This window comes from Octopus sinensis, linkage group LG4 (genome assembly GCF_006345805.1).
Source record: "Octopus sinensis linkage group LG4, ASM634580v1, whole genome shotgun sequence".
NCBI classification, from domain to species: Eukaryota; Metazoa; Mollusca; class Cephalopoda; order Octopoda; family Octopodidae; genus Octopus; species Octopus sinensis.
In genome coordinates, this window is record NC_043000.1 from 108598338 (window position 1) to 108624063 (window position 25726).

General features: G+C 38.6%; 1 protein-coding gene across 1 annotated transcript in view; it reads left to right on the forward strand.

Annotated features, from left to right (window-relative positions):
* Positions 1-25726, forward strand: part of LOC115211124 — a 108498-nt gene that overhangs the window by 58436 nt on the left and 24336 nt on the right. The window contains exon 2 of the mRNA XM_029780060.2: positions 17229-17348. Within this exon, the coding sequence (XP_029635920.1) occupies positions 17229-17348 (120 nt within the window). The remainder of the gene's footprint in view (positions 1-17228; positions 17349-25726) is intronic.

The window sequence follows — 25726 nt, forward strand, 5'->3', positions numbered from 1 at the left end:
ACGCAAAAGGTGGCATGTAAAAGCACATTTTGGTGGCCCATAAAAGGACCTTTTCAGTGTTGGGCCTAATGGAGGCAAGGGCCAAGACCGTTTGGTATTATGCCGTGCATCAAGCATTGGGCCTCACAGAGGCAATGACCGGACCCTTTGGCATTATGTTATGCTTGAGAAGAAGACCCACCAAGCCAAGTAAAACCACAGACATGGCAGATACCGGTGTCACACAAATGGCACCCATGCCAGTGGCACATAAAAGCACCTATTACACTTTCAGAGTCATTGGTGTTAGGAAGGGCATCCAGCCATAGAAACCAAAACAGACTGGAGTCTGGTGCAGCTTACCAGCCCTGGTCAAACTGTCCAACCCATGCAAGCATGGACAACAGATGTTAAATGATGATGATGATGATATACTAAACTGATATATTATTTAAGATAAAGTGTTGTTTAATGTAGAGGAGATTTTGTAAAAGCTGCTACTACTACTACTACTGCTACTATTACTACTGCAATATGGTTCTGTAGCACTTAAAGTTAGTACAATGCTGCAGTTATTCAGTACATGGACACATATTGGTGATTAAACGAGGTATCAGTGACTGAGGTGATTAGTACATATTTGTTATTGTTGATTAATACTGCATGCATTAATTTGTATGAGTTATGTGTATGTGTTGTTTGTGTTAGAGAGAAAGAGAAGAGAGTTTATGTATGAGCATCTAAGAGATAGAAAGAGGCCAAGTGGGATGGAATTTTGTGGTTGTCGTTGTTGTGTGTCTGTGCATAGTTCACTGTTAAGGTAAGAGCAACAAGAAAAGTTCTCCATCCACCAATGTACAGCATGTTGAAATAAGAAACTGCTAATAGTTTCTTGTCATCTTGTACTTAGGTAGGTCTTCATAATGTGCCTTGTGTCTCTAAGCAATCTTCAGGTCTGAAGATTGCTTCAACCATTAATCCAGACATGTTTTAATTTTTTTCTCTCCTTTTGTTTTTTCCTTTCTCCATGTGTATCGTTTGTTAATTCTTTTCTGTTGAAGAGCCAAGGCTCAAAATGTCAAAGGCTTTTTCATTTTTCCTGAGCATCAGACTAATATATCTTGTTGTTGTTTCCTCACCTGCCTCTCTTTTTTTTTGTTTTTTGTACAAATTTTAACTATATATATGTGTGTGTGTGTGTGTTTATAAGTATATATATATATAATTGATCTATGAGAATCTTTTGTAGTACCCTCATTATTATACAGGTTTAAAAGAATTATTAATATTTAATTATTGTTTATACTATTAGGAGCATATATTAACATCATCGTCATTGTTAAATGATTCTAAAAATAGCATCCATCTGTATATAAAGCTGTAACTTCCCTAATATCATTCATTTAACCAGAAGTGTGTTCTCTGAAACTACAGTTAAGTTCTTGTTTTATTGTAAAACGAGACTCTGTCAATACTTTTGACATTTCCTCTCCTTCATCACCATCTTGTTCAGGTCATATCTAGTTGAAGATCACTCATATTGTATAAATGTAAAGAATTGCTAAATTTGTAAGTATATGGTCCAGATAGTCACCACCACCACCACCACCATCATCTTCATCATTTAACATCTGTTTTCCATGCTGGCAATGGTTGAATGGTTAAATGAAGCTGGGTAACTGCACCAGGTTCCAATCTGATTTGGCATGGTTTCTACAGCTTGATGCTTTTTAATGCCAATCACTCCAAGAGTGTAGTGGGTGTTTTTTTTACGTGCCACCAGCCCAGGGGCCAGTCACAAAACACCAGAATCAGCCATCACTACGATCTCACTTGGCTTGACAGGTCTTCCCGAGCAGGCTATATTGCCAAAGGTGTTGGTCACTTGTCACAGCCTCTGTGAAGCCCAAAGTTCGAATGGTGCCTTTTACATGCCACCACCAGGTGTGCCAGTTTCATGACAGGTATTGGCCATGACTACGATTTCCCTTGGCTTGACAGGTCTTCTGAAGCACAGCATATTGCCAAAGGTCTAATTCTTTTATTACATCTGTATAATAATGACAAGGGCACTACTGTAGATTCTCATAGACTCTAAAGACAGTGTCCATCTTTGTACAAGACTGAGGAAGCTAATTAATTGAATAAAATATGTACCAAAGCCCTCAGCCAGGCAGCAAGTGTTAGAACAAATTTTCCTTTTTGGTGTTGACAAAAGTTACACAACTGTCACCCCACTGTTCTTCCCTTGTCCACAACCTCAAAGCTGCCGCCACCAATACTGGCACAATGAAAGGAATAGCGCTGGTGAGATGCGTGAAATGTTGGGGTGACAGTATGTAGGCATATGTGGTGTGCAGAAAGTAAGATATAGGAGAGCCTCCTCTAGATTCCTCATGGGTAAGAAACAGTGGTTTGAATTTTTCTGGGTAGGTGGTGTAGGCATACTTTTGGCAGAAAAATGGGTAATTGAAGTAGTCAGGGTTGTCAAACTGAGAATAATTTTCGATAAATTAACAGTTGTATTTGTTTCTGCCTCTGCTTCACAGTCTGGGCTGGCTGGTCAGTAGGACAGATTTTATGAGGTCCTCTGCAGGCTCCCTCAATGACAAAGAACAGAGACTTGGTTATTGTGGCTGGTGACTTCAACGGACATGTTGAGCAGCCCTCCCATGAATTCCATGGTGTGCATGAAGGTTACAGTTTTGGCTTTAGAAATAGGATAGTACAAGGCTGTTGGAGTTCAGTGATGCAAATGATCTCATAATCTGCAACACTAACTTCAAGAAACCAGCCAGTCACCTGATAATCTATTGGCCTGGTGGGTACATAAACTAGATTAATTACACCTTCACTAGGCAATGAGATTCTCACAAATGCAAAGTCTTCCCCAGGTGAGGAATGTGCAAACCAACATAGATTACCAGTTAGTGATTTCAGAATTAGGGCTAGAAGGACTCAGAGCAATAAACCAGTCTGGAAAAGAAGGTTATGGAAGCTCAAGGACCCAGCAAACTGACATGAATTTAGAGATATTTTAATGGAAGCTTCTGACCAAAAGAGGAGAAGTTGGGGGCACATAGCTTAGAGAATAATTGGAAGTTGATGCAGGATAACCTTTTTAGGGCTACAGACCAAATTTGTTGCATAGTCCCAGCCAGGCTGAGGGTGAAATGGTTGCAGAACAAGGAGGTAGACAGTCCTGTTAAGGCAGAGAGACAGGTCTGGAAAGAGTGGAAAAACAGTGGAAGCAGAGAAGAAGTATATCAGGTAACCAGAAGGGCAGCAAGTTTACATAGCAAAAGGAAAAGCAGAAAGTAAGAGATGAGCCAATGTTCTACAGTTTGAGGGTCAGAGGTGTGAGGGGTTCAGGATTGCAAAGTAGAGAATAGAAATATGATGCATGAGAAATGTATGTTAATCGATAGCTATTTAGAGAAGAAAGATGCATGGAAGTGCCAGTATGAAAGGTTGCTACATGTGGAGAATGCATGGGAGGAGTAGAGTCTTTCAAATATAGAACCAACTGAGGGACCAGATGTCACAGTTGACAGCAGTATGATAGATACGCCAAATTAGCAGCAGTGGAAGATGTTATGAAAGTTTTGTTGCCAGAATAAGAATAAGATGGAAGAAGTTCAGAGAGCTGTTACCTCTTTTGGCAACAAAAGGACTTCCTCTGTATCAGAGTGAAAGGCAGATTGTATGATGTTTGCATGCGAATTGTTGTACTCCATGGTAGTGTAGTGAGACATAGGCTTTGAATGCTGAAAACATGCATAGACTAGAGATGAATGAAGCTAGTATACTCTAATGGATATGCATAATATCAGGGTACCTGTACGACACATCGCAAATGTGCTGAGAGGAAAGTTGGTTGTCAGAGGAATCCGATGCAGCATACAAGATTGTGTTGATTTGGACATGTGATGCAGATGGATGTAGACAGTTGCATAAAGAAGTGTTGATTGCATAAAGTGGATGGCACCAGTAGAACAGGGAAACCCAGGGAGACATGGGATGAAGTAGTGCAGATCAATCTCATGATGTTGGACCTCGTGGAAGAGATGACATTGTACGGAGACATCTGGTGATATGAGATTCCTGAGAAGACCTGCCCACTTCAGCGAAACTAAGTTGTAGGAGTGCTGTGTGTCCCACCAACATGTAACATTGAATTTTTCACTCACCCTACCCCAACAAACCAAACTCCCCTTCTCTTCCTCATAGATCCTCATTTTTATGCCCCATGCCTATCTCTCCCTCCCCACTCCTGTAATCTAATCATCTCTCCTTCCCCCTCCACTCTGTAAAGTGGTTGACATTCGGAAGAACATCCAGCTGTAAAAACCATGTCAAAGCAGTGGAGCTTGGTGCAGTCCTCTGGCTTTCCAACTCCTCTCAAACAATCCAACTCATGACAGCATAGAAGACAGACATTGATGATGATGATGATTTTGATATATACATATATATATGTGTGTGTGTGTGTGTGTCAGAGATAGTATATACAAACTAGAGCAGATAGAGAGAGGAACAAGACGGATGAATCAACTTTACCTGCGATATGTTGTTTTTTTCTTGTCAATAGTATTATTGTCGTGATGTAGTATGGTTCATCTTGTCTGGTTACATATAAAAGGACATTTTGATCAATAATAATTAAAACTCTCTCCCGAATGTGTTGCAGACATAACTGAGGTAATCTGATCTACCGACAGAACGTGCTGGACTGTGCAGTTGTATTTATGCTGAATGGTTAATGAGGATAGTAAGAGATCAGATAGCAGAAGTGGACAGTGACAGTAGAAGAGATAGGATGTCAGAAATTGTAGTAATGTGGGCCATTGATACAGGAAATAGCTTGTGAAGATAGTATTTGAAGATGGTTTATGTTACTTGTGAGAGGGGGAAAAAATCACAGGAGTTATGACAGAAGGGGGTATATGTGAATGTGTGTCTATATTTATATAGGAGTGAATGTGTGTCTATATTTATATAGGAATAAATGTGTGTCTATATTTATATAGGTATAAAGGCAGCAAGCAGGTAGAACTGTTAGCCTGCTGGGAAAAATTCTTAGTGGCTTTTCATCAATCTTCAGGCTCTGAGCTCAAATTCTGCCAATGTTGAGTATGTCTTTTGTCATTTCAGGGTTGATAAAATAAGTACTAGTTGTGTACTGCAGTCAATGTAATTGACTTACCCCCTCCCCTGAAATTGCTGGCCTTGTGCCAAAATTATTTATATAGGTATATACATTGACAACTATAAAGTGATATGTGCTGTTATGTGTGTGTGTGGGGGGGTGTATATGTTGTCGTGCATGTCTATATGTATGTATTTATGCACACACACACATTACTAAGGTGTGCACTGTACCTTGCAATCATCAGGGTCCATAATGTCTAAACAGACCTCCCCTTTCTCATTTCCCTCTGTTCCCCACATATCTACTTATAGTGTTTGTCCGTGAAGGTTTTGTAGGATTCAAGAAAATGGTGATTCATGGAATAACAAATATCATTTCATTGACATGTACAAGAACTCACTGCCACCAGACAAATGCCTGCAAAAGTTTTTTTTTTCCAGATGCTGAAAACAGTCCCCTTCTCACTCTTCTCAAGCCTATAAACTTAGAACCGCTGTGAAAGGTAGGTCTGGTGATCATCATCGTCATCGTTTAACGTCCGCTTTCCATGCTAGCATGGGTTGGACGGTTCAACTGGGGTCTGGCAAGCCCGAAGGCTGCACCAGGCCAGTCAGATCTGGCAGTGTTTCTACAGCTGGATGCCCTTCCTAGTGCCAACCACTCCGAGAGTGTAGTGGGTGATTTTATGTGCCACCGACACAGGTGCCAGACGAGGCTGGCAGACAGTCACGCTCGAATGGTGTTTTTTATGTGCCACCGACACAGGTGCCAGGCGAGGCTGGCAGACGGTCACGCTCGATTGTTGAAATTCTAGAGTGGAGACATATGGATGTATACTGGGTGAAAGCGGTACCATGGAAGGGAGCCTCTGCTAGACTACTCAAGGGATGTAGACACAATGACCTGTTACTGTGACTGGTGACTTCAATGGACACATGAAGCAACACTCCAATGGATTTCATGGAAGGCATGGAAGTTTTGGCTTTGATTCTAAAAATGAGACATGAACAAGGTTGCAGGTATTCTGTGGTGCTCATAATTTCTTGATCCTCAGGAAACCAACCAGCCAGCCACATAATCACCTTTCAATATGGTGAGCATATAAACCAGATTAACTACATTCTCATGAGAAACAGGGATAAGCAGATACTTGTGAATGCAAAATCTTTCCTGTGTGAAAAATGCACAACTCAACACAGGGTTGTGGTTAGTGCTCTGAGTCTTAGGTTAGAACGAATCAGAGAGACAAACTAGTTTTGAAATGGAAGATATGGAACCTTGAAGTTTAGAGAAATATTAGTTGAAGCATTGGATGGAAAAGATAGAGGAGATAGTCACTTAGCATAGTAGACAACTAGAAATTTCTCAGAGACAACCTACCAAGGACTACAGATCAAATATGTGGTTAGGGTAAAGTTTCAACCAGACTCAGGGTGATATAGTGGTGGAACATTGAGTTAGACAGTCATAAAATCAAAGAGGAATAGTTGGAAAGGCTGGAAAAATGGAGATGACAAAGAGCTACGTTAAGTAGCTAGAAGAGAAGTTAGGTGACAGGTTTATTTAGCAAGGACAGAAGCAGAAAGGAAGAAGTCATACAGCGTGAGGATCAGAGATATGAGGTGTTTGCAAGAGAGTGTGTGAGAGAGAATGAAGATGCTGTGAAAGAGAAGTGTGTACAGATTGTTTATGGTATGCTTGCTCTAAAGGATTCTGCAAAGAAAGAGAAATGGAAGTGCTATTATGAAGGGATATTAAACATGGAGAATGTTAGGATGAAAGGGTGTTTTACGAATGTGGATCCAGCAGAGAAACTAGCCATCTTAATTGACAGCTGTGTAATAAATAAGGCAATTAAGGATATGAAGACAGGGTAAAACCTTGCTTCATTAGGTATTATGTTGAAATGCTCCAAATATGCTTGCAGAGTAGGATACAGCCTGTTCACCTATATCATTAATAGGGAGGAGATGTCATAAGCAGTGACTGGTGTAGCAGCAGTATCCTAGTTAGCTGCTACAAGAGTAATGGAAATGCTTTAGAAATAATTACAGAGGTATGAAATTGCTGGGCCAGGTCATGAAAATGATGGAGAGAGTTAGAGCCTAATTAATTAAGAAGAGAATTAATCTAGTTGAGATGCAGTTTGAATTTGTGCCAGGGAGAAGTACTACTGATGCCATCTTAATTAGACACCTGCAGAAAAAGTATTTAGCTATGAGTAAACCATTGTACGTGGTGTTCATTGACCTGGTGAAATCCTTTGACAGAGTTATTTGCTCTATGATCTGGTGGTCTCTGTGGAAGCTAAGGGTAGATGAATGACTTATGAAAGTTATACAGGCTATATACAAACATACTGTCTGTAGCATGAAAGCTAGCCATGAATTCAGTGATTAATTCAGAGAACTGGTAGAATTTAAGACTGGCTGCTCCTAGGAACTACAGTATGTTGACCTCATTCTTGTAGTGTAATCGATAATAGAATTAGAAAAGACATTCCAAGTGTGGAAGCAAAACATGGAATTAAAGGGCCTTAAACATTACTTAGACATACAAAAGGTACTGTGGAATCAGATGAATGCTAAAAGAGAAAGTAGTGTTTCTGTATGGAAGATGTAAAGATCCCTTCACTTATAAATGACGTGGGATTGCCCCTAGAAAGTTAACCCCCCCCCCGGGGCATGAGTCTGAGCAAGGTTGTTTATGGAAGACCAGCAGCTGCTCATTCATACCAGCCTCTCTCTTCCTCCACACCATTAATGTTATCCAAAGGAAAGGAAAAGGCTGCTGTAGCTTGGCACCAGTGATGTTGCAACTCATTTCTACAACTGAGTGAACTGGAGCAACGTGAAAAAAAATTTTGCTCAAGGACTCAACACAAAGCCTGGTCCAGAAATCAAACTTACGACCTCTTGATTGTAAGCTTGATGCTCTAACCACTGAGCCATGCATCTTGAAGATGTGCAACAGCAATAAACACTAAGGGCAGAGGGAAAATAGATTTTCTCAAATGCCCAACAGGTTCCTTAAAGGTTGTGGGTTGTTTCTGTTACCTAGGTGACCTAATTAGTGGTGGAGGAGGATGTTCTGAAAGTATAGTTGCTTCAATAAGAATTGGGTGGAAATAGCTCAGAGAGTTATTGCTTCTGTTGACAATAAAATCTCTCTCCCTCTCTCTCTCTCATATATATATATATATATATATATAGTTAATCCAAACAAGAAAACACAAAAAAACACAACAACGCGAGGACGTGGAACAAATATAGTATTATTGGACGCTCAGGGAAGAAGGAGGGTTTAACGTTTCGAACGGAGCTCTTCGTCGGAAACATAGGAGAAGAAAAGATCCAGAGAAGGGAAGACAGAGGGAAAAAAAATCGCCAACGGTACACACGCGGTCACACACACTAAGGTATCAGGAAGAAAGACTTGTTACAGATTTTGCTTGTCGTTGTTTTACGGGGTGGGTGGTTCAGTTTTAATTTATAGACTAGTTTTATCAAATCCTTGTATATTTAAGGCCCGAGAGAACAAGGGGCAGCGTCTGTTAGGGGTAGGGCTGAGGGAGTCAACAGAAAACTGACCCCATAAAACAGTAACAAGCAAAATCTGTAACAAGTCTTTCTTCCTGATACCTTAGTAGCTTCTAAGCTGAAGTGAAGGCAGCATGTTCCTTGTCAACTTCTGCCACGTTCCAGGGAGAAAAACTAGAAGTAGTTGATAGCTTTCGTTACCTAAGTGACCAAGTCAGTAGCGGGGGAGGGTGCACTGAAAGTGTAGCTGCTAGAATAAGAATAGCTTGGGCAAAGTTCAGAGAGCTCTTACCTCTGCTGGTGACAAAGGGCCTCTCACTCAGAGTAAAAGGTAAACTATATGATGCATGTGTACGAACAGCCATGCTACATGGCAGTGAAACATGGGCTGTGACTGCTGAGGACATGCGTAAGCTTGCAAGGAATGAAGCCAGTATGCTCCGATGGATGTGTAATGTCAGTGTGCATACTTGACAGTGTAAGTACCTTGAGAGAAAAGTTGGACCTAAGAAGCATCAGATGTGGTGTGCAAGAGAGACGACTGCACTGGTATGGTCATGTGACGGTGTCTACTCAGTTTGTCACTGTTATTTATGAGAAAAAGATACCCTTCCCCCCGCCCCTAACCCTAACCATAACCCTAACCCCGCATATATAAAAAAATAAAAAAATTTACGGAAAGTGATGATCTTCAAATGTAAACAAATACCCGTGTTTTGCTATAAACTGAGGGGTCACTCGTAAACAGAGCTGGATAACAAAACCGTTCCCTCATTTAGTGTTCACCCATAATTATGACCCTAGTATCAATCTATTGCATTTCAATGTTTTAGGGTTAGGGTATCTATTTTCTTCAGAAATGTAAATAGACCCAATCTGTTCCTTAAATGAATATATAATATGTAATGTGTGTATCTGTGCAACAGAGAGGGAAATTAAAACTGCATATGTTGTGAACTTAGAATATGTGTTTATTAATAAAAGTTTAATAACGATAATCTTTTATTCATATGAATGTAACTGATATGAAATATGTCATAAATAACAGTGACAAACTGATATGACACCGCATTGACAAACAACCGCAGAAATTGTATTCATCTCAATAGTCGTCATTGATTGGTTGAAATTGCCGAAATGCAAGCAATTAAACAACAAATAGCTTACAAACTACAGAATTTTCTCAAGAAAGCCAAGAGAAAAAGATGTTTTATAAATACATTCTACCAGTATATGAAGTTTAAAAGTGTTTAGTTACAAAGAAACTATTAAAAAATCTGCCGATCAAAGTGAAAAGATCCCTTTCTCCTTGTCTATGAAGAAATCTTGGAATTCATGGATTAGTCTTCTGATTTTATTCATTATCGTTTTTTCTGAGTGTCTTGGTTCTTCCTTGTAGTAGGTTTGGTTTGTTAACATTTCCAATATTTTATCCTTATTATAGTCCTTGTCCATGTTACTGTCGCCCCTCCCTAATCGGCTTCTTTTAGGATGATTGAGTTGTCATTCTTCAGTGTTTGTAAGGCTTCCTTTTCTTCTTCACAAAGGTTTTGTTTGCATCTGTTGGTTTTTAGGGGAAAGTTTGAAATCGTATCTATATACGCGTCTAAATATTTGTCCTTTCCCTTGTAGGGGGCAAAGTGGGATTTATTTCTGACTATTGATTCATCATTTAAATCTTTATTGCTGAAGAATTCTATAAGTCGGAGGTGGCGGTTGAAGTGTTCAATATCAGATTTCAGCTCAATGAGATCAGGGGTGGGTGTTGGGGTAAACTTGAAACCTTTTAATAGGAGGTTCATCTCATTCTTGTTGAGGCTCCTATTTGACAAATCTATGATCTTTGAGTCTATATGTTGTGTGTGTTTAATTAAATTTTGTGTATTATCAGGTCTGGTGCATGGTTTTGGTATTTTCTCCCTAAAAAAAAGAATTGTGTTACCATGTCTCCATTTTCTGATCTTGGCATTCTGGTTTCAATGTAGGCAGGAGGATGGTTCATGTCTTTTATATGAATTCCATATGAGTTTCGTTTTCTTCCCATCTTCCATGCTTTTTTCGCCATCCTGGATATATGGGATTTTTGGTCGTAAATCGTGGGTTGCTTGAGTTATCATGATGATTATTATTCCTATTATAGTACCTCTGCTGTCTGTATTTTACTTGTCTTTTTTCCCATGTATTCATCCATCCGGGATACATGTTATTACGGGTCGGTGGTTGTCTGTATGTTATTTGTCTTTCATGTCTTTTCCCCTTGTATTTATCCATCTATGGTGTTTGGACTTATGGGTTGATGGTTGTCTTCTATATTTCATTTGTTGGCTATTTGCAGTGTTATGTATCGTAGAATATGGGTTTCTAGTCTGTACTTGGAGTGAGATGGAGGTCATCTCCACGTATGGAAGTTTGATACCTCAGTCCGGTTCCTCTGGGGTTAGTGTCCATGTTTGTTTTCCATTTCCTCGTATTTCTTTGTTGTTGTGGTTTCATTTTCATAATGGATTTGTCTCCATAGTTTTTTTCATAGTCATTGAACCACTCTTGTTGTTTTTCCCACATTTTTATGGATTTTTCTTCTTCCTGCTTTTTGTTTTCTTTCCATAGTTTTTGCAGGTTTTCATTGACATTGATTGTCGCTCCGCTCAGCAATTTCAGCAAACATAATTGTGTCAATATTTTAAACTTTTTCTTCATGTCTTGTTTCTCCCAATTATAGAAAAATGATTTCTGTTTCCAGTCAGCACAGAGCTAAATTCGCACATATCCTTATCTCTTCCCGTGATCCATTTCTTATTTCTTGAATAAGAAATTTTCTGGGCAGGATTGGGCTTTCTTTACTTCGCCAATTCTGGTAGGTGTTTGCTATATTGTTGCATCAAATGCTCTTCTGAAATGCATGTTTCCTTTGATTCGGGAGTTTCTTCCAGAGATGTGGTTTCAAGTGAGTTTGTTCTTACTACTATCTTGTTGTTGGAGCATCTTCTGTATGGATATCATTCACAGTTCTATCTATATTTGGGAAGATTGCCTCCAGTCTTGAAATTATTAAATTTAACTTATTATATATTTCTGTGAGAAGTTCTGTATTTTTGGTGTTTCTCAGCTGCGAGTTTGATTGCGTTCCTTTCATTCTAGTGTCTTGTACATCCAAGGAGATATGAATAGAGTGTTAGGTGTGATGTACAGAATTGGATATTGAGAAAAAAAAGTCGTCAGAATTTTGTAAAAAAAATCCTTTTATTTCTTCTTTATTATTAGCGCTTTCGTTCCTCTCTAGAACTTGTCAAATATATTGTATTTGACAAGTTCTAGAGAGGACCCAAAGCCCTAATAATAATGAAGAAATAAAAAGATTTTTTTCCAAAATTCTGATGACTTTTTTTCTCAATATTCAATTCTGTACACCACACGTAACACTCTATACATAGGGAGAATTTACGAAAAAAACAAAAGATGAAGACAGGTGGTGTACAAAACAAACAGATGTATTAGTATAACGCTCAGGAATAGAATAGAATATACATATAAATATATGTATATTCATAAACTTGCTTGCATGGTTCCTGCCTTCGATCACCACTAATAATATTTACTAGTAATATTTTTATATATCTCTCTTTCTCTGTGTGTGTATATATATATATATATAGAGAGAGAGAGAGAGAAAGAGAGATACGTGATTGTATATATATATATGTGTGTGTGTGTGTGTGTGTGTATGTATTTATGAAGAGAGAGAAAATTGATACTGGAAAATCTGCTTAGTTCTGAATATAGCCATCTGCTCTGAAGCATTGTGTAACCTGTTCTCTGAACTGAACTACTTTGGTGCATAGTATTTTCTGCTGCCGACAAGGTCAGAATAATATACTTACATAGATACATTATACATAAATTATACCAGGGTAATGTTATTATTAAAAATATAGAGGACATTGTCTAAGAGATTTAAGCGGAAACTTGTAATCGTATAGATATGTACATACTTGACATGTTATGATCATATTTGACATGTAATGTATAAATTGTTTTCCTCAGTGATGTACGTCCATGTGGATGTGGAAATAGAAGCCATAAGAAAATAATTTAGTTTTGTGTTGTGAAAACTAATGTAATCCATATGGATTATAAAGTAAATCCTTATTGATAACATATCCATTAGCCAAGTTACAAAGCTTAATGTGAAACTTGTTATATAGATTACAGCTTAAAAGATTGTTGTGGGAGTAATTAATAAATGCCGATTCCCAAATTGCAGTCATCATCATTTGTAAATGGTTGCCACTTCTAATGTGGCTGACATCATAACTATTTTATGTGTAACTCCAGAACAATAACTGAACTTTCAATGGTGACTTTTTTCATTGCTTCTAGGTTTTTGTAAGTGTTTAGAAGTTGTTCACAAGAGGCACAAGCATGGCTGTGTGGTTAGAAAGCTTGCTTTGCAACACCATGGTTTTAGGTTCAGTCCCACTGCACAGCACCTTGGGCAAGTGTCTTCAACTATAGCCCTGATGACTGAATTTGGAAGGCTGAAACTGTGTGGAAGTCCATCTTTTGTCTGTGTGTATCCCCATCCACAGGTTTATTTATCTGGTTGTTACATAGCACTTTGGCAAAAGTGACTAATAAAATTAGTACCAGACTTTAAGAAAATAAGTACTGGCATTGGTTTGGTTGACTGGAAACCCTTCAAGCTCTTACTCCTGCATGGCTGTAATGTAGGGACTAAAACAAGTAAAAGATAGAAGATAAAAATGTCATAGATCCTCTAAAGCTATTATAAAGTTGGACAAATGAACCACCATTTTGTTCTTGAGTTTGAATATCTCTTTTCAGTGATCACCCATTCAGTTTCACGAGATACAAAAAGACTGCAGCCATCACTCACAAGGGAAGGAAACTTCATAGCATGTGCTATGATGATTTTGGCTAGTTGTTTTTAATGTTCAAATAGTCTTAAACAGACACAGATACCCTCTTGCTGCTGCTACTGTTGATGTAGTGGAATAAACAGATGTGAGAGTTGTAAGGAAAGACAACAATTGCAAAAAAGATATGATTGGCCTTGTTGGAATTGTTTCAAAATATTTTCTGGGAACAGCTATCATTTGTGTCCACTAATTACCAATATGTTCTTAACAACAAGTTTTAAAATCACTCAAAGCAGAGACAATACCATCTTCTCTTTACAAAAATCAAACTCATGGCATATAACCACTCTGCAACACAATTATTTAACCACACTCAAATTGCTCTGCTGTATTTAACATTATTCAGGAACATATGAGAAAAGAACTAAAAGCAAACCCTAATCATCAAACGGTACCTCCACAAATTCTTCTGAGAAATACTGGAGTCTCTAATCCCTCTTGGCCTCTGAGGTTTAAATATATGTGGGCGAGAGCTTTCAGAGGAGAGTCAGTCAGTTCCTACAGAAGCAGTGGCCCGGGAACAAAATGTGCTTAGGGGGTGCAAACTCAGTTCCAAAATTTGGCACTACTGGAGAAGTGTGGATCCGAGTTCTGGGAGTGTACATGTGTGTGTGTATATATATATATGTGTGTGTGTGTATGTATATATGTGTGTGTGTGTATGTATATATATGTGTGTATGTATATATATATATATATGTGTGTGTGTGTGTGTATATGTGTGTATGTATATATGTGTGTGTGTATGTATATGTGTGTGTGTGTATGTATATATATGTATGTATGTGTATGTGTGTATATATATATGTATGTGTATGTGTGTGTGTATGTATGTATGTGTATGTGTGTATATATATATGTGTGTATATATATATGTATATATATATATATATATATATATATATATATATATATATGGCAGGTCACTTTCGAGTGCTACTGGTAACATGTAACCCAGAACAACCTGTTGCATGGTCGGGTCGTCGGCGACTAAACCGGTAACCCCACCAAGCTTGCTTGGTGAGGAGGGTGTTTATTGGACACCTTGCAGGATAAAAAACAAAACCCGTCAAAGGACGGAGGAACTCTTGAGAGTCAACGGCCATCCAATAAATGTGGTTTTTTTTCTCTTCTTAAGGCTTAAGGCTGTATCATGCGCGGGGACATAGAAATAATTGGACTAAATACCCGATCGCGCGGTTAAACCATTGGGAGTGAAGGACTCCTAGCCTTTGTTAGGGCATCCTTCTAGGAGAAGGAAACTCAGGTAACTGGGATAACTCCGACATAAAACCTGCGGCTCAGTGGTTACCGATGATGTTGACTTGTTCTTCTTTTAGGATTATGGCTGCTGTTGCTTAGTGAGTGGGATTGACTCAGTGCACAGCCTTCCCTCACTTTAAAAAAAATCTTTTTGCACAGGTATTGCACGATAACTACATTGGATTGATTAAAGTGATTAACTAATTCATGCATGTTGATAGTGCTGTGGGTCTCAACTGAATGGCTGACTGTAGCCTTAAAAAGCAAAAATCAATGATGTACCAAAACAGTATAAAAATAAATGGCAGTAAGGACTCTGGAACCACATTGGCTGAAAGAGGCTGGCCCGGCAGGGGCTCCAGAGCATCACAATCTGAACCCGGCCGTCATCATGCTACTGTGATAGAACCAAAGAAAATTATGAATATTGGCTGTTGGAATGTACGGACACTGCTTGACCACAAGTCCTCTGAATGTCCTGAAAGAAGGACTGCGCTTGTTGCAAAGGAGCTTCAACGCTATGATCTTGACATCGTTGCTTTATCTGAGACAAGATTGCCTGGAGATGGTCATCTTACAGAATCTTGTGGAAAATATACATTCTTTTGGAAAGGGAGAGATGAAGAGCTTAGAGGAGAAGCTGGAGTGGCATTTGCTGTTAAGACTACTCTTGTGGACAAGTTGGAAGAATTCCCAATCGGAATTAATGAGCGTCTTATATCCATGAGAATTCCTTTGGCTAAAGGAAATTATATGACCTTGGTGAGTGTATATGCTCCAACTATGTGCTATACTGATGGCGAAAAACTTTCTTTCTACCATGCTTTGAAGGGCATTATAAGAAATATCCCTCGGGCAGACAAAGTCATCGTACTGGGTGACTTTAATGCTAGAGTGGGTAGGGATTTTAACACATGGACTGTAATTGGAAAGCATGGGGTGGGGAAGTGTAATAGTAAGGGCATGCTTTTGCTGCAGATGTGTGAGGAGCTGAGTCTGTGTGTTACCAATACCATGTTTCAACAAAAGAATAAGCTTAAGACTACATGGATGCACCCTGCATCTAAAGAATGGCATATTCTGGATTACATCCTAGTTAGGGTGTGTGACAGACAGGATGTGCAGTGTGTTCGTGTTCTTCGTGGAGCTGAGTGTTGGACTGACCACCGCCTAGTACGTGCAAAAGTGAAATTAGTCACAAAACATAAAACCCGAGCTGCAGGGATGACCCTGCCTAAAAGACTGAATGTTGATCGTCTTAGGTACAATAGTGTGAAGAGAACTTTACGAGAGGAAATGAATGCTGCAGATATTGGGGAGGATTGGCCGACCCTTAAAAAGTCAGTTTATGATATAGGCAAAAAAGTTCTGGGATTGATACAAAGAAAGCATCAAGATTGGTTCAAAGAAAATGATGAACATATAGATGATTTATTGGCTGATAAAAGACGTACTTTGTCACGCTATTTGTCAGCAAAGTCACAGGAAAGGGAAGTGTTGCATAGGGAACTCAAGGACGTAAAATCACATGTGCGGCAAAAGCTCTCTCAGATGAGGGGTACGTGGTGGAGTAAGAAGGCTGACGAGATACAGGCGGCATCAGATTCCAATAACACAAAGTTGTTGTATGGTCTCTTGCGAGAAGTTTATGGACCGACATCTTCCCTGATGACACCAATTCGAAGCAGGGATGGTAAAGAATTTCTTCGTGATTCACAAGGAAATCTGCAAAGGTGGCAAGAACACTTTGATGAACTTTTGAATCAGCAGTCTGTAGTTAGTGAGGATGTTCTCAATCTCATCGCTGGATTGCCTGTGAAGGCAGCACTCGCAGACCCACCAAAGTTGGAAGAAGTTGCAATGGCTGTCTCAAGCTTGAATAATGGGAAGTCTCCGGGTATGGATGGCATACATGCGGAGTTGTTACAGCATGGTGGTGAGAAAATTCTGCAGAAACTTCACATGGAACAAACTGCTGGCATCAGTTGTTAGTTGTCAGAGCACTGCATCCTTCAAAACTTCCATGCTTCCTGAGATTCGCCAACAATACACCTGATTTTCTCCCCTCCATACACATGCAAGCATGTATCTGACTCATACATTTGTACATTACTGCATATGCTTTATACACACTTTTGACAAGTTGTGGTGCACCTGAGCACTGTATACAATAATTTCATTATTATTTTATTATTATTATTATTATTATTATTATTATTATTATTATCATTGATGTTGTCCAAATTCATGCCATTGGCCATAGTCAGTTATTTCTCTTAGTTTATGTTTGTTGTATAATGTACACACATACATGCACCATGCACATAGATTAAACATTTTATTTAATCTTATTCACAGCTGAAACAAAAGCAAAATGCAACCATTTACCTGACATGTGGAAACACCCATGTTATAATTTCGTAACGGAATATGATGAGGAAACTAGTACATTGAATGCCAAAGGTAACATATTAGCAAGTAAGTAACCCTTCTATAATCTTTCTTCTCCCTCTCTCTCTCCCTCTCTCTCTCCCTCTCACACACACACACCCACACACACACACACACACACACACACACACACCCACCCACACACACACACACACACACAGAGCAGTCAAATGTTGGTTGAGATCAATTAACAAATATGGAAATTTTATAAATGGTTTAATTTGTGGAGATGAGAACAAGTGTTGCAAAGTCTGAGACATTGATCGTCTCAAGAAAGTGTTTCCTGTGCACTTTGCATGTTTGTGGAATGTCACTGAAGCCAGTGGAGCGTCTGTGTTTCTTTCAATTACTTTAAATATAACAAAGAATTTAGTAAAATAACTTAGTTATCATTCAGTTAGTGTTAGGAACATAAATTGTGACTAAGGTTTGGTGGAAGATTTTAGTTCAAAACTTATGAAAACAAGACATTTGTACTCAGAGCCAGAGCCGGTTTCAGCCGGGTTGGTAATGAAACGGTAAAATGATAATGATGGTGTTTCCTTGTATTGTTGTCAATACCTTTGCCAATAAAATAAATTACTACTGCTACTACTACTACTACTACTTTTGCAACTGCCACTACTACTGCTACTACTACTACTTTTGCAACTGCTACTACTACTACTGGTAGAGTAATTAGCATGCCCAATAAAATTCTTAGCAACATTTCTCCCAGTTTTGCATTCTGAGTTCAAATCCTGTTAATGTCGACTTTGCCTTTCATCCTTTATTGGGTGGAGTGGCAAAGTGGTTAATAAAATAAGCAACAGTTAAACACTGGTGGTCAGTGTAATTGACAAGCCCTTCCCCTCAAAATGTCAGGCCTTCTACCTATAGCAGAAAGGATTATTTTTATTATTTTTTTTCTATCTCAGGTTTTGTTAGATCTCTTGGAGTCTTGCATGCATAGTGTGCTTGGTGCCTGCAGCCTACGGCACCATGCTATCTGTTCTTTTCAACTATCAAATACTTTCCTGATTATTCTGGTCATGCAAGGAGACAAACATTTTGTAACAGTTCTGCTGGCTGTTCTATAACTATTTTATATGTCTCTTGATACCTTCTCATACTCTCCCCAAAAGACACAACAATACCTGGTACTATCTTCACCTTCATTTTCTACAGCCAGGCCATTTTGTATTTATCTGATTTTTTTTTGTTTTCCTTCTCAACTATTCATGTGTTGAAGGGGCAGGCAACATCAACTATATAGCACACATGGTACATCTTGTTGACCACCCCTAGGTCCAGTCTGTTATGCTCTGGCACCTTGTTTAGAACGAGAAGTTGCAGAGGATTTTTCAAGTCTCTGACTCTGTGACTGTCTGTAGTTTGTGCTCATGTCTTGCCTGTAATCGAAGGGATAATTATCATTGCCTTTGCACAGCTTCTAATGCTGGAGATGTACTATGGTGTCAGCTCTTCACTACCAGTGAACTAAGGTAACACCCCTTATTATTTCGAGCACCATTTGGAGTATTCGAGCGGTTCCAAGCAGTGCTGTTTTCTGCAAGTGTTTCACCCTTATTGCAACCCCTATTTGCTCCATGTACTTCTCAAGATTTTTACTCACTGTTCTCAGGGCTCCGACAGTTATCAGTACTACTACCACCTTTTTCAGCAACCACAACAGCTTAACCTCCTAAGCTAGCTTGTTATGTCTATCAACTTTTCTTTCTTCCTTATCACATACCTTGTCAGCTGGGCATGCTATATCTATGATCCAGCATAGTTTGTTTTCTTTCTCAATTAAGGCTATGTCTGGCTTCCTATTCTCTATCTCATAGGCACTGAATCATAAAATCCTATAGGATCTTTGCATTTTTATTTTCAACGATGCCTTCGGGTTTGTGGTCATACCAATTTTTTGCTCTGTCAAGTCCATACATGTTGCAAAGTGTCTAATGGCCAAGTCTGGCTATATTGTCGTGGCATCTCCTATATTCCTTCTGGGCTAGTGGCGTACATTCGTTGGTAATATGCCATACGGTTTCACTGTTTTGTCCACAGATTCTGCACTTATCACTTTCTGCTGTGTTGTCTATTCTGTACTTTACGAATTATGTTCTTAGTGCTTACTCTTGGGCAGCACAGATTAGAGCCTCTGTTTTCAGTTTTAAATCATTTTTAGTCATCCACAGCCATCTTTTTTCTCTGTCTGTCTTATCTTCAACATCCCTATGAAATTGTCCATGCATTTTTTTTCCTTATCCACCTATTTTCAGTTTCATTCATTCTCAAGTGCTTGTACAGTGCTTTATCTTTGCAATCTTCCATCCTACACAAGTCTGACCTTCTTACTTCCAATAATAGCGGTTCTATGGCATTTTTACATACCATGCTATGTTGTTTTCTTCTGCTTTAATACTGTGTCCGCATCCAATAAGTCCTCTTCCCCCTCTTTTTCTTGGTACATACAGTCTCTCTGTGTCACTTTTTGGGTGGAGTGACCCATATCTAGTCAATAACTTCCCTGTCTTTCTGTCTAAGCTGTTTAGTTCATCTACTGTCCATGCAATTACTCCTGCTCCATATCTAAGGAGTGAAACCGCCCAGGTGTTGATAGCTTCAATCTTATTCTGTCCGTTTAATTTCGACTTAAGGATCAGTCTCAGTCTGTGCAAGTACTCCACCTCAAATTTTTCTGTCATTTCTTTCTCCATCAATTTATCCATTTCCAATATCTTCAAGTACTTATAGCCCGTCTCTTCTGTCTGTTTCATTACCCACCCCCCGAAGGTATCGTTATCCCGTCCATACATTTGATTTTCCCTCTCTTCAAGACTAACACACCACACTTTCTCAGTCCAAACTCCATTCTGATATCAGCACTGAAAGTATACACCATATCAACGAGGGAACTCACTTGGGCTTCATCTTTACCATAAAGTTTGAGGTCATCCATGAATAACAAATGGTTGACTTTTTGCTGGCAGCTTTTGAATACATACCCAGCTTTTGCTTTCCTCAGAATCAGTGTTAGTGGTATCAAACACAGTACAAATATCAGTGGGGACAGGCAGTCCCCTTGGAAGATGCTACTCCTAATTTCTACTGTCCCTAAACTTCTTCCTTATGCTGTCAGGTCTGTCCACCAATTCGCCATACTTTTTCCAAGCAATTGCACAACATTTGATGCAATACCAAAATAGGTTCATCATATTGTACGCCTTACGATAGTCGATCCATGACATGGTTAATTTACTTTTCCTCCTCTTGCAGTCTCTGAGTACAGTTTTGTCTATCAGGATTTGATCCTTGGTACCTCTGCACTTACGCTTGCAACCCTTCTGCTCATGTGGAGATGTTTGTACATTGACTCTGCGAGTATTCCAGTCAGTAATTTCCACATAAGTAGCAAGCAGGATATTAGCCTGTAATTGTTTACCGTATTGCCTTTTTTGGTGTTTTTCAAGCATAGCACTGTCCTACCCAATGTCAACCACTCTGGTGTTACTTGGTCGGCATTTGACAAGGTGTTGAGCTGCGCAGTTATTCGTGCATGACATTCACCAAATCTTGTGATCCAGTAGCCTTGAACTCCATCTGGTCTCAGGCCTTCCAGTTGCTCATTTTTTTGCGGATTTCTTTCACTTCCCTAACTGAAATGACTAGTTCTGCCTGTTTTGGACAGACTACTGTTTGTTTCAGTTCTTGCAACCACTCAGCATCCTTCTTGTGCTCCTTGTCTTTGCTCCAGATGTCACTCCCAAACCTTTGTCTTTCAATGTTATCTGATATCAACTTTTCATCTGTACACTCTCTATTTATTTCTTAATAGAATCTCTTCTGATCTACTCTGAATAACCTATTCTCGTAGTAACCCTTCATTCTTTGGTCGTATCTTACCATCTTCGCTTTCTTTGCAACGAGGTGCTGTTTCAGTTCCTCCATTACTACTTTCTGGCCCTTTCTTTCAATATTATACTTCCTTTTCAGCGCCCTATATTTTTGTTCGCTTTTAAGCTCCCCTTTCTCTTTTCAGTCTAACACAGAGATATCCTTCGAGAGCATGTCTAACTCTGCCTGGATTCTTCTTTTCTACCATGGATCTTTTCTTTCGTCACTCCCATTATATTTCTTTTTCTTGACATCAACCACATTTTCTGCTACAATACTTGCTGCCTTGATCAAATTATTTGTTTCTGTGATGTTGTTTGTTCTGATGTATTTCAGAATTGCATTGACATTTTTCGTTTGTTGGTTCCATTTCTATCGATCAACCTTCTTAACTTTGGAAATAATGCTGCTATCGTTCTCTTGTAGTCTTCCCTTTATTCTGTAGTAGGTTGCCTTTTGTTCATCTGTTGTTGTTGTTATTATTATTATGTTACTTTTTCTCATTCTTTTACCCCTCCTTCCTCCACAATGTTAAGTAAATGACAAAGACAGAAGCGTCAGGAAGGAATAATCCCATATAAGATAAGTTTAAATCAAAAAGAAGGAAAGAAAAATATGTTGTCCATTATGCCATGATTTATTTAAAAAATAAAACATTTACTGAGGAAATAAATAAGAATCATTGGCATTAAAACCTTTTATGATTACTTTCTAAATATAGCAAACAATGTTTCAATTCGCAAGAGTAGATCAATGAACTGGTGTGGCATAATCCTTCACTGTGTGCAGAGCAGCTGCCAAAGTTTGTATACGTTACCCAAACACTAAAGAATGAGAAGAGTGGTTAAACCAGTTTGAGAATTGCATCAAATCAAATATTGTCAAGAATTGAAAAAGAGAGTAAGAAGGAAAAGAATCTTTAGAAATATGAAGAAAAGAAGGAAACCAGAAAGAAAGAATATCTTGGTAGCTGTTGCTTAACCCTGCGGGGTCAATTCTAATTTAGCCCTAATGTTGTCAAATGCATTAGACACGTGACTATCTCTGTCTTTCTTAAGGGTATATAGGACTGTATTATTCTAATATGTCCTTATGTCAATCTGACTGAATCATTACTGTGTCAGACAAAATGCATTTTTTCTGGCTTTACATTCTGAGTTCAAATGTTGCCGAGATCAACTTTGCCTTTCCATCCTTTTAGGATTGATAAAATAAATACTAGTCAAGCACTGGGGGTCAGTGTAAGTGTCTTATTCTCTCAGAATTGCTGGTCTTGTGCAAAAATTCAATCCCTTTATCATTTATTAAAGGCAGCAACCTGGCAGAATGGTCAGCACACCAGAGAAAACTCTTGGCAGCATTTCTTCCAGTTTTACATACTGAATTCAAATTCTGCAAAGATTAATTTTTTTTCTTCATCCTTTCAGGGTTAGTACCAGTTGCAGATTGGTGTTGATGTAATTAACTGGTCCCATCCCCACAATATTTCAGGCTCTGTGCCTAAGGTAGAAAGCGTTGTAGTTATTATCATTGTTATTTACTTTTAATTTAGCATGTTTGTTGCATCACTTGCCGCAACACACCCAGCACTCTACAGCAAGCAAAGGTTAAGAGATGTTGAACCAGAACTGAAAGCTTGGGGATGAAAAGTGGCAAGGGCAGTAGAGAAATATCTTCATATAATACAACACAAATATTTAAATTGATAGGGTTTTGTCTAGGGATATTGGCAGTACTTGTTAGCACAGTTTTTTTAGATTTCTTTGAGACATGGTTCTCTTGGGATGTTGTGTAGATGTTTCTGACATCCCTTTTTTATCATACCTAGGACACCCACAAAAGCAGGAACAGTTCTCATTTTAAGATGCCACATCTTTTGTATTTCAATTTCCAGGTCCTTATATTTACTAAGTTTGTCAAATTCCTTTACAGATATATTTTTATCAATGGAAACACATTTATTAGTCTACAAGTATTTTCTTTCATGTCTTTAATAATTATGTCTGGTATTATTATTATTATCATTATTATTCAGTAGTTTTATTTTTATAGCGTGCTTTCACTTCACTACTGAGCGCAGCTCTGTGTGCCTTGGGTATGTGCTGTGATTTGTTGTGATGCTCTGATGGTTATTGTATAGAAAGTGTTCTGCATAGGATGTGTGCAGTGCCTAGTAGTGCAATTTTCTGTATGTTATATGTGTTTGTAAGTCCTGGTGTTTTTGTTATGTATTTGTCTGAATATTTTTTTATCATGCCTAATGCACCTACTATGATAGGGATTGTTTCTGTTTTTAGATTCCACATTCTGGTTACCTCTATTTCCAGGTCTTTGTATTTTGAAAGTTTCTCCGTTTCTTTTAGAGACACGTTGTCATCTGCCGGTATTGATACATCAATTAGAAAGCATTTTTTTTTCTTCATGATTTCTGACAACTATATCTGGTCTGTTGGCCTTAATTTCTCTATCTGTGTGTATCAGCATGTATTATTATTATTATTATTATTATTATTATTATTAATAATTTTATTATTATTATTTAAGACGTTGCCCAGTATCCAATTTTGTGATGTTGTTTGAAGATATTGTGTCTGCCAAGGGTTTGTACTGTTTGTCAAGTCACAACAAGGACCTCAGATTGACAATACTTCACCCAGTATGCATCCTGTTCCAAGTAATGCTGATTTTTGCAATGCATCTAGATTGTAGGGTATTTTTAAAGTTTCCAGATGTTTCTTTGGCTTGGCTGGTATTGAACCCAATGCTCCTGTGATAACAAGGACAACATTTATGTTTGCCACGTCTTGGCAATCTCAATTCTCAGATCTCCATATTTATCAACCTTTTCTCTTTCTTTCATATGTTGACCTTCTGGCACTGCCACGTCGATTATTAGGCACACTTGTTTATCCCTCCTATAGGTTACTATATCCGGCCTTCGGTGCTCTAACACCTTGTCTGTCTGGAAGTCAAAGTCCCAGATGTATCATTATCATCATCAAAATGGTGAAGTGGCAGAATCATTAGCACGCTGGGTGAAATGCTTAGCTGTATTTTACCTGCCACTACATCCCGAGTTCAAATTCTGCCAAGGTCAACTTTGCCTTTCATCCTTTCGGGGTCGATTAAATAAGTGCCAGCTATGCACTGGGGTCAATGTAATCAACTTAATCCTCTCCCTTAAGCTGCCCTTGTGGAAAAATTTGGAAATTACTATTATCATTATTATTATTATTATTATTATTATTAAGTTCATTGGAGGTTTGGACAAAATGTTTTGTATTATTTATTCTAACTCTTTATGTTCTGAGTTTGAATCCTGCTGAAGTCAACTTTGCCTTTTTGTTCTTCTGGCGTCAATAAAGTAGCAACCAGTCATGTACTGGGGTTGATGTTATTGATTTGCCTCCTCCCTCAAAATTGCTGGGTTTATACCAAAATTAGAAAGAATGATCTATGTCCTTCCCTATTTAAGATGGCTGGATGTACTTTGAGGGAGATGTTGCTGCTATTTCTGATTGGTCAGATGACTATGTAAGAAACTCAGAGGTTTTAGTTGATGTTGTTTAATTCCAAATCATTCCCAGCTGAGTGGACCTATGATCAAAGAAATTCTTGCCATGACCACCCTGTCATTTTCCTTTGCATAGAAAACATGGCTATAGTATCTAACATGTTTTTTTCTAAGACAGTAGAATGTAAGTTAAGGGAATTTGGTGTTATTTGTAGGAGGTAGAGCAACTACACACAGCAGTGGTTCCCAAATTTTTCACTACTAAGGATTCCTTTCATCTAAATTAATTCTTCTCGTGGGACCCACAGCTTTTATAAGACCCTTCTACTCAACACATTTTTGGATCCCTTTCTTTGCAAACCTCTGGTACTTTCCTTGTGGATCCACAATGCTTTCATTGCACTTCTTCTTTTGTAGACCACACTGTTTTCATCACAAACCCCCAAATTATTTATGGACCCCAGCACTTTCTTCACAAACCCTCAGATGCTGAATTCATAACCTCCAGTATTTTCTTCACTAATCTCCAATGCTTTTTTTGTAGACCCTAATACTTTCCTCATAAATTCTTAATGCTTTCTTTGCAATTCTGCAACCTTAGTATTTTCTTCACAAATCCCTAATGCTTTCTTGGCAACCTCCAGTACATTCTTTGTGAACTCCTAATTCTTTCATGACAGAGCCCCAAGTACTTTCTTTTTGCAATCCCTGTATGTTCTTTGTAGATCCTCAGTGCTGTCTTTATGAAACACAGTACTTTCCTCACAAATTCCTAATGCTTTCTCTTTGGATCCTCAGTACTTTTTTGTAAACTCCGTGTTTGGTATGTGGGCTCACAGGGATCTGTGGACCCCTAAGTTTGCATCTGTTGACTTTGAGGTGCTATGGTTCTCTTCACACTTCTATCATAGATGTGAATGTGAAACAAAGATGACATGAAACTTCTATGAGGACCTTATTATTTATTGTAACGAACCTTGTTTCTGTATTGTCTTCGTTGAACTGGGTG